Here is a 10,852-nt window from a genome sequence, read left to right on the forward strand (position 1 = left end):
TACCACACTCCTGGGACTAACTTCTGTCTTAGTTAGGGTTTCCATTGCTGTGAAGAGACACCATAACTAAGGCAACTTTTATAAGAGATTACATTTAATTGGATCTGGCTTACAGGCTTAGAGGTTCAGTCCATTATCATCAAGACAGGAAACATGGCAGCATCCAGGCAGGCATGGTGCAGGCGGAGCTCAGAGTTCTACCTCTTGTTCTGGAGGTAAATGGGAGAAGACTAACTTCCAGGCAGCTAGGAGGAGGCTCTCAAAGCCCACTCGCATAGTGACACACTTCCTCCAACAAGGTCACACCTCCTACTAGTGCCACTCCCTGAGCCAAGCGTATACAAACCACCACAAAAGGTAAAGGGCAGCATATATGATAATGGCCCCCTAAAGTTATAGACCCAAGTTCAGTGAGTTGCATAGACCTTGGGTCTGGGTAACTGTGTGCTGTGTAATTTCAAGAATGGTAGAGTCCATTTGATATCATAATGTTTAAAAAAATAACACTTAAAAATAAATATTCAATATTTAAAAGTTGAGGTTACTCACATGACAGCTATCTGTATGCAGGTACAGTCTGGGATCCTCATACAGTGACATGTGACATATTTCACATTTCTCAGAGTGTATCCCAGTTGTAAAACTGTGCTTGACTGTATATTCAAGCATCCACCCACCCACATAACCTAACAGTAGAGATAAATTCAAGAATTTGTATCTTACCCATGATAAATGTGCACGTGACAGCCATTGATAAGTGCACTTTGTTTCCTGTGCCTTGGCCATATTTGGCAATAGGTGGTAAAACGGACATTTAATAAAATGCACATAGCTGCTTATTTCTGAAACTGTCTTTCCAGAGATCACTCTAGGAAAACATATAGCATAAAGCTAACACTATATCAGCAATCTAAGTTAATGAACTAAGAGAATGGTAGAGTCCATTTGGTATTATAATGTGTGTAATTATGAAATAATGAAGCAAACTAAATACTAATTTTTGAGAAACATAAATGTATTGAGTAGACTATGATGCCATACCCAGATTAAAGTTTCATCTAGAGCAAAGTGCTGAATTGATTCTGCGTCCTGATGTGTGTTAGCAGACTTCAGACACAGGCCTCTTCATCTGGACACTGATAAAGGAACTTGAACTTTAAGGCCAGTTTGGTTTTGGAGTGGGGGTGGGGTAGGGGGAGACGGTGACCATTCAGATTCTGTCGGACCTCGTAATCGGACAGCACAGAGGAGGAAGAGGATACGCAGAGCATGAGCAAACTCATCTACAGGCGCTGGAAGGGGGAGGAGCTTACAGTGTGCAGTCCGAGGCTCTGGCAGGTCAGCAGCGTCAGAGTCCTGGCTCACGGCTTAGATGGGACACTGTGACCTGAGAAAGGACGCGGCTTCTGCCTCAGGTGTATCCTTTCTTAGGATCTTTTTACTACATACTCATTTGGTTTGGCTGTGACAGACTGTAAGTGATCCACTTAAGCACAGTAAATGAATAAAACAATACATGTACAGGGTTTTCTTCCTCCATAAGTTATCTATACATGTATATATGTATCCAAGTTATACCAAAAATTACATTGTTTGCTTAGTTTCTAGCAACTAAACTGCATACGCCCCCTTCATTTTTTATTATGTCATTTGGAAGTGACAACAGTAATAAATCAGTAATTAAAAAAAAAAGTTCTTAAAAAAAACAAAAGCAGACTAACACACCCTTAGGAAACCGAATGTGTTAAACCATATTCTCTAAAACTATGATCCAGGCAGAGTGTGCGTAGCTAAATGGTGGGCCACATGCTTCGCACATCCAGGACCCTCAGTCTTCAGCATCACTGGGAAACCCTCAGAAAACGAAATCCGGAGACATTTGTGGTGCATTTGGAAACTTTACTAGGGTGTGTGGTTTTCATGAGGACAGTCTTTATACCCCTGAAAATGTGTGAGGACTAATTGAATGCCCGATGTGGGACCAGATGTGTGGCAAGCATCCCAAATGGGGTCATCACTACTGTAGTCCAGCAGTAAGATGCTGGGTGATGGGGCCCTCCCATTCCTCCATGTATCATTAAGAGAAACAAAAGCAAAAGGACTTCCAGTTAAGCCCCGATGGTGTGCTTTGTAACACTTAAAATGTTAAGTAATTATTCAAAGAGTTCTGTGAGTCTCATTTAGACATAGTTTTTAAAAATAACATATTGCTTCCTGAGTAAGAAGAAATATGTAAGCAACCTGCATTGGCTCAGGTATCTCTCTTAAGTCAGTACTCTCTCAGGTCACTGTGTGGCACTTCCTCCCATGGCAGCAGGAGGGTGTCATGGAGGGTGTCGAGCATGCTTAACACTGCTGCACCACTGTCTCAACTGGCCTCTGCACCTCAGAAATATATGTGGTGTGTATGTGTGTGTGCATGTGTTTACACGTGTGCACATGTACAATGTTGCAAACGTGGTGGTCAGAAAAAAGCCCTTCGTGTCTTGAATAACTTACTTGTGGATTTTGGTTCTAGAACAAGGACTAGAGCATAAAACAAATTCTGCTGAAGTCTTTAAATCTATCACTCTCTAAATATATGTTTTTTTCTACATCATTATAGTTTTAATATTTTTCTGTTACTGGTAATGCAAGGTACTTACAGGTAGGAGCTGTATCTGAGTCTCTTTCATTTTTTAATTTCACAGTACTTAATATCATGTACCATTTAATCATACATATTTTTAAAAATAAATACAAGTGAATCTCAGGACTCATATAAAAGTGACCAACCTGGTAGCATGCCTCTGCAATGCAAGCAGTGCGATGGTAAGGTAGCAGATAGTGACCAGAGGATTCTGGGAAACTCTCTGAGTCTCCAGTGTACCCAGTGACCAACCACAGGAGACCCTGCCTTACATAAACAGGAAGTGAAGAGTGGTGCCCAAAGTTACTCTCTGGCTTTGATACACTTGCTTTGGCAATTATGTACCCACACTCTCACACATATGCACAAACATGCATACACGTCATACATAGAGAAACAGATATAAATAAATATATATGGACTTCCCCTGAAGTGTACAAAACCATTTAAAGTTATACCACTTCATATTCATCACAGTTTTGAAGTTTGAATTCTGGTAATTAGCCTTATTTTCATTTGATTCCTATGGAGAAAGGTTGCATGTTAGAAGGGTCACTTGGTGTACTGTTCTAGATACTTCTCTGGATTTTAATTCTAGTTGAGGATAATCAAAATAGAAGCCCTTCCTACAGCCACTGACAACCTTGACAGAGAAGGCAGCACGAAGCCATAGCCTAAAACATCGATGTTTCTGTGTGGTCTCAGAATGTCAGTCTAGGGGGGAGAGGAGAACAGGGGGAAGGATCACGTAAATCAGTGGTATTTGGGGACATTTTTTTCTTTTGCATTTCATCATGCAACAAGGCAGGGGTTCAGTTCCTCACAGGGCACCGGGTAGAAGCAAGAGCTCCATCTTGTCAGAGTAACATCCCAAGAGGGATGCAAAGTGCAGTTCAGGTAGAGAACTAAGGCACAAAGTTCACCCTGTGGGGAAGAGCCAGGGTCCTGAGGAAAACCAAAGGGAAAAGTGCAGTTATCCAGACTTGAGATGAGCTCCTTCAACCCTGACTCTGAACAAGGGGATTTCTGCCACTGAAAAGGGCTACAAAGAAGGCAAAGAAAAATGAGATGCACACTCAAGCCCATCCCTTCCTCCCTTCCTCCTGCCTCACCCATGCTTTTGCTTGCTTAGGCCACACATGGGCCAGCCATGATGTTAAAGCTATAGACTTGAGAACTAAAGCCTAAGGTGCTTTCACAAAAGGGCACGTGCTTACTTCTCTTCTAGAAGTTTTAGCAGTAATTTCTCAGACCAGTATTGCATTTCCCTCATGAAATACACGACAGAATATTAGTCTGAATAAAGGATAGGAGCCTGGCATCTGCAGGTGGGCACATGTGTGCTTTCAGTGCTGGTAACGGAGGCAAGGGCCTGGGCACTGTGGAGGTATTAGAACAGCTCAGCTCCCAGCTCCTCATGCTGGAGTGTCTACTCCCTGAAAAGTTTTTTGCTTCATATTTTATTAGCTAGTTATGCTATCTGCTTACTCATGTATTATCACATTGAATTTTACCTAAGAAACTCTTCACCACCTCTTATCTCACAAGCATACTCTTATGATTGTATTTGAATTTATGCAGCAGTTTAGGCCCTCTAAATATTTTATTAGCAATCTAAGTATTGTTACTATGTCTCATTATATGAAATGTCTATAATAAATACATTGTTTACTGCTCTAGTTGGCAGAGGAACCTGTAAGAATGGAACCTAAAAATGAAGCAGACTAAATTCATGCAATAGCCAACTTGATTCAGAGCACTAGACAATTCATACTCAGAGGCACTGGTTAAGTCCCTTCTATGTTGTGGTAACCCCAACCATAACATTTTTATTGCTGCATTATAATTGTAATTTTGCTACTGTTATGAATTATAGTGCAAATATCTGATATGCAGGATATCTGATATGCAAGCCCCAAAGGGGTCATGAGCCGCAGGCTGCGAAGCCCTGCTCTGAGGGTTAAGAACAGTCACATGAGTCACAAGCTCCACATTGCCGCCCATGGCTGTGGAATAGCCACTGGCAGTTGTAATGACCAATCTGAAGTAAAGTCACTCCTATCCGCTGCACCTGGGAGGGGCACGAGAGCACATTCCTAGAACAAGTCTGTGGTTTTGAAGAAACCGAGGTCACACAACTCTTATCTTGTTTTCTTGGAGTTTTCTCGTAGACACCCAGAGTTCCCCTCATAAAACTCCTTTCTTGGACCATGATATGACAATACATAACACTTTTTTTTACTTGTTCTATAAGTTGGCAGCAGGAAAAGTCATTCTGTAGGAGTCTTCTGTGTTGAGTAATTATGGTCTACTTTTGTTTTCTACTAAGCTAATGTAGTCTGTTTATAAATACAGTGGCTTGCTTAAATGATCAGTCTAAATGACAGAAGAACTACTGCTTTCATGCTGAAATGGCCACAGAGCATATAGATGCTAAAGGGTCTTGCAGAACTCGCTCTTACACTCTGGAGGACTTTGTCAAAAGGTCCAAAAGCAACTTAGAAGAATGTCCTCTCTGAGAAGGTTACTAAAGGCAATTTTAGATATTAGTCTAATGTAGATTTTTGCTAATAGTAGAAAGATGTCTTTGTAGCAACTAGTGGTTTATTATGTTACAGCGATTTGGAGTAGGACACTTTTAAAGATCTTCAAGGTCCTCTTGAAAGGATTCTCAGGTTCATTTTTCTTTTTCCTAATTTGCTGGTGGCATCTATTACAGAGAGATAGAAATGGGTCAATGGAATCAGAAGTCTTGGTTTACTATTTATGGCAGTCCGAGGGAAGCTCCCTGGGGGCTATAGAGAGACTCTGGACTTGGGTTTAAGAACCAACTCTATGTGCCTGGAAGGAATGAGGAAGGAGCCTGAGCTGTATAGTCACTGCACATCGGAGCTCAGTTCAACTACCAATAGAGCAGAGATGACTAGAGGCCAGGCTTGTAGCTAGGACTCCTAGGAAGCAGGAGGCAAGCGTCTCCTACCTTTAATGCTTTACGCCTTCTGTCAGGAAGATCTTACTCAGTTATCCTTAAGATGCTTTTATGGGATCTTCCTGCCGTATACCCTTTACTTCTTGAACCTGCCAGTTTGGTCCCTTCGGCGCTAGTACAGTGTGCTGCCGCTGTCTTCTTTGCTGGCGCTGAGGTCCCAGTGCAGCAGTGATGTTCCTAGAATTGCAACCTCCACATTTTAAGGTGACGCCACATTTCCTGGGGTCTTTACTGTAGCTCATACAATTGCTCTGAAGAAACATGAGACAAATGGCCATTTCTTTGTACCATTATTTTTGCCATGTGATACTGAAGTGGAACTAGATAGATCCTTAGAGCTCCCCAAATCCCTCTGGAGACCAGCACTATCCGATTTTGTCAAGACTCTGGCTCAAGCAGCTGAAAAAATGTCAGTATCTTCTCTCCATCCCAGGTGCCCCTGCTGTATCTAGGGCTTCTGTAAGGGCCAGATCCTTTTCTGCAGACTGTAAAGCAGAAGAAGGGACACTCCTGGTAGTTAAGCCACCAGATCATCAAACAGACCTGCATTGGGGATAGATCTTATCACTGTGTTTCCTATTCCTGGTACAGGACAAAGCACTTCCTACATGTGGACTCATCCAATTGCCTCAGTCCTTGGAGGAGGCAGTCAAAAAGAACTAGTAGCTCACTACCTGAAAACCTTGTTAACGCCTTGTTAACAGTAACAAGGCCCCTTGGCTTGCTGTCATTTGTATACAAATTCTAAATTGGCTTTTGCACGCAGGGCTGGGAAGAAACTGTGGATGCCGCCATTGCCCACCTTTTGAAAACCTGCCTGTCGAAGAGTTCCAAGGAGCAGGCTTTGAACCTCAGCAGCCAACTGAGCATACCCAAAGATACCAGCCGACTGAAGAAGCACATCACCCTGCTGTGTGATAGGTTAGCCAAAGGTGGGCGTCTCTGTGTGAGCACAGATGCTGCGGCCCCGCAGGCCATGGTTATGCCAGGTAAGATTCCTGCCTATGGAGAGTGCTCTTCCCGAGAGAGAAATGTGCCTTCAGCTGTATTCGGGTTTAAATTTCATATTAAAGTGATGATAGCCAAGAAAATTGCTTTCACGTTTCCCCTCACATATCCTGTGGTAACCACGTGGATAAATATTCTCTGGGTATTTGCTTGCTAAACATTTGTAGAATGGTATGTCTCCCCCCCCCCTTGTCTCTGTCCTTAAATATATGATCCATTTTGTTTTGCTTCTAACCAATAAAAAGAGGATTAGAGAATAAAAGTGTTTTTAAGGAAAAGTTTTACCAAATGTGATCTCATGATACTGCATTTCATGAATGTAAATAACATGATACAGGGAATTAATGTGATCCAGATGAGTTAGATCCTGTCTGCTGTTTGCCTGGACTGTGATCATTGGAATGAGGGGCAAGAGTCTGAGGGAAAGACCCAGGATCCCAGAGGTGAGCGGAGAGGAACAAGGCGCCTGTGGGTCAAGGTGGGGAGCCCCAGTTGGCATGTGGTCCAGATAGCTAAGCTTGCCTTCTCCTAGTGTGGGTCTGAGTGGCCAGTCACACTGCACACAGTAGGCCTGCCTCTCCTTCCTGACCTTTCTATAGCAGCTCATGGACCATGATGCCAGTGATGGCATTACACACTGCAGCTGTGGTTTTACTCAAGCAAGCACCCAGTTTGAGAGGTGACATGATTCTCTTCTTTCACGTATGACTTCTGTCCCCAGTGCTGATCTTCTTGCTGTTGCCTTCTTTCCCTCTTTAGTCAGAATGCCCAGAAGAGGGAATTTGGGTGGTATCTTCAGAAGATAAGCATGGAGGTTGTAAAACATAAGCTGATAAGCCCAGGCCTCAGGGGCAGACAGACCAGTGTCTGGATCTTCTGTTCCTTTCCATTTAGCCCTCCCTGGGCATTGGTTTCCAACCCTGCTGTCTTCCCCTAGAACAGCAGTTCTCAACCTGTAGGTCATGACCCTCTTGGGAGTCGCTTATCAGATATTTACATTATGATTCATAACAGTAGCAGGATTATAGTTATGAAGTAGCAATGTTGTAATTTTATGGTTGTGGGTCACCACACCGTGACATGAACGGGTTGCAGCATTAGGAAGGTTGAGACCACTGCTCTAGATGGTAAGAATAATGATACTCGCCTGGTTGCCATGGCTTTCTCTGTGTGATAGCACTCAGCACCATGCTTGGGACAGAAGCCACAGTTGAGACTGCTGCTGAAGGTACATATGGTCCATCCTTCAAAGCCGGCTTGTGATCCCAGGATGCTGCATTGGATTGTTTGAAAACATTTTTGTACTATAGCTATATATAGAAACCAACCTTTACTATGAAGAGTATCTGTTAGCTGGTCTGTTGGCGGTTCTTTACCAGGGTGGGGAGGGTGGAGTTTGGTGTCTTGTCCTTATCACATCCTCCTGCCCTTCCTTTTGATCTCCAGTCCTTCAGAGGAATATCTTCCTAAGAAATGAGCATTACAGCTCAATGATGTATGACCTGAAAACTCTTCATTCTGATTGGCACAGAGTATGCACCCCTCCCTCCACATTACACAGGAAAGGGAGTGGGATTTCTGGAAGGAGTCGGAGAGGGGGGACTCAGCACATTTGATCTGGCAGGGTCTGCAGTCACCTGGGAGATGGGCTTCTGGGCGTGTCTGTGCCAGTTACCTTGATATAGGATCATCTTAATGCTGGGCTGGACCCTTTCCTCTGCCTGGGCTGTGCCAAATGGGAAAGCAGGCCAAGTGTGGTGTTAGTCCTCACGCCTCTGTTCCTGGCCGTGGATGCAGTGTGGCGCGCTGCAGGAAGTGTCTGCCTCCTTTACACGTCCCCAGTTATTGACTTTGCCCTTGAACCCTGGGCCAGAATAACCCCTTCCTAACGTTCCTTCCATCAGGACATTCTTATCACAGCAACAGGGACAGAAAGAAACTAAGCAAGCGGTCTCCCGACAGCTGAGGCTGCGGTTGCCCAGGCCTTTCTGTGGACCCCAGTCTGAGCCTGGTTGGGAGCGGAAACCCAGAGTGTCCTCTAGCCACACTTACTGCACGTGCAACTTGGGCCATTCTTCTGCAAGTAGCTAAGCAACTGGAGAGTTGTATGTCTGTCCAGAGTTTGGAATATTTAACCTGTCAATGTAAAAACTCTGGATATGTGACTGGCAGAGAGAGGAAAGGGAACATGGAGGAAGAAGAAGTAAAGAGGAAGACAGGAAACACATTTGTTCCCAGCCTAGGCGTGCTAGCCAGGCCGAGCCCTGCCTGCCCGTCTGGCTGAGCACTTTTCCCCAGCCACACTGAAGCTGACTGTGCTGGGGTCTGCTGTCAGTCATCCCATCCCTCTTCCCTGCTGGTGACCCTCCCTCCTCTGTGGCTCTAATTGTACCTCGAGTAATTGTGAGCAGCTGTGCGCCGTCCTTTCTCATCACGGTGCTCACTGTCCCCTGAAATACTTTCCTCTCATAATTCAGACTTGTCACACATCTCATTCCCATACTTAGCTCATTCTTGAGGGAGACGAGACATGGAACGTGGCTTCCCTGTCACCACAGAAAGCAGAAGCAGGAGAAACAGTCTAGCCCAGAGCTCACACGTCTCTGGAAGTGTTAGGTATGGAACACAGACATCCTGGCCAGCTGTGCCGAGATCTAGACCACACAGACCACAGCATTACAAACGCCCTTCTCAGCAGAGCCCCTCTGGGATAAGCCATTCTCCATGTGCCCCCCCCCCACCTCCTTCAGCTCCTGGGGCAGGGTGGGAGAAAGGCCACAGAGCAGCTTCCCAGTCTCCTTCCTCCTTTTCTGTGAGGACGTGGGCTCCCTGGGAAGAGTCATCATGTATTCCTTGTGTATTTGTTTGTCCTTAACTTTTCTCCATAGATGGCGTGATACTACTGTGATGGGAAAAGTAAGAAGTGCCATGAGTTATCCCTGCTGCCAGCCTCCAGTTGTACAGCTCACCATGGCAGTACAGCTGTAACAGCTGACTCGGTGTACAAGGGCGTACCGGTGTGCTAGAAGAAACAAGGCTATGGTGGAAGATTAGAATCTGCAGGGTTGCAGGGGAGTGTTAGAATGCCAAGCATACAGTGCAGCGCTGTCAGGTTGGGTGGGGCTGTGGGGTGGGGGTGTTAGGATCGAGTGGATTAATGAACACACGGGCAGACACAAGCTTATTTTAAGGTTTAGATAAGAATCATCTGGTTCACCTCCCTCACTAACAGCTGAGGGAGCGAGGGCCCGAGAGATCGCTAAGTGGTTGTATTAAAGTCATGAGTGTGTGTAATTGTACCATGCCCCCTATTAAAGTGCAGATGGGTAGACACCTTGGAATAAAAACCCTATGGTCTCTGGTAGCCATGGGGCTGTATGGGCTGGGCACTCTGGCTATGCCCTCTCAGTTCCTGCAGTGAAGGCCACAGTGAGAGCACCCTCCCTGGAGGCCAGAGGAGGCTTCTGCCACTAGCAAGTACATTATGGCCTCTTAGAAAACCTTCTTTTATTGTTGAGAGTATAATATAATTATATTTTCCCTCTTTTATTTCCCTCCCTCCAAACCCTCCTATATATCTTTCCTTGCTCTCTTACAAATTCATGACTTTTTTCACTAGTTAGTGGTGGTACAGTGTGTGTGTGTGTGTGTATTCATAAATTCATAAATACAACCTTCTTAGTCAGTAGGACATTACTCTATATGTTTTCAGAGCAGAATATTCGGTGTCAGATAACTAAATAGTGTTCTCGTCCCTGGGGAAAACTATTTCTCCTACCTGAGCATTCCTTTAGTTGCCTGTAATCCTATTATTATTATTATTACCATTTCTTTTATTTTTAAATTACAATATAATTACATTATTTCCCCTTCCATTTCCTCCCTCCAAACCCTTCTATATACTCTTCCTTGTTCTCTTTCAAATTCATTGCCTCTTTTTTCATGAATTGTGGTTATGCACATGTACGTATATACATATGTTCCTAAATATGCCTTCTCAGTATACAGTATTACTTGTGTGTACATCTTCAGGTCTGACTGAGCTTGGATAACTAATTGGCTTCTGCAGGGAAGACTTTCTCCTGCTCTCGGCATCCTTAGTTGCCTGTAGTTCTTGGTGTGGAGTTGAGGCCTTGCAGTATTTCCTCCATCCACTGTGGCTTGTCCACTGCCATCTCCTTGCAGTATTTCCTCCATCCACTATGACTTGTCCACTGCCGTCTCCT

General features: G+C 44.4%; 1 protein-coding gene across 9 annotated transcripts in view; it reads left to right on the forward strand.

Annotated features, from left to right (window-relative positions):
• Bbs9 (Bardet-Biedl syndrome 9) overlaps nucleotides 1–10,852 on the forward strand; it is a 418,538-nt gene that overhangs the window by 347,797 nt on the left and 59,889 nt on the right. For all 9 annotated transcript variants that reach the window (XM_021206054.2, XM_021206053.2, XM_029543257.1 and 6 more), the window contains one exon: nucleotides 6,385–6,607. In XM_021206054.2, coding sequence (XP_021061713.1) covers nucleotides 6,385–6,607 — 223 coding nt within the window. The remainder of the gene's footprint in view (nucleotides 1–6,384; nucleotides 6,608–10,852) is intronic.

Source organism: Mus pahari, chromosome 10 (genome assembly GCF_900095145.1).
Source record: "Mus pahari chromosome 10, PAHARI_EIJ_v1.1, whole genome shotgun sequence".
NCBI classification, from domain to species: Eukaryota; Metazoa; Chordata; class Mammalia; order Rodentia; family Muridae; genus Mus; species Mus pahari.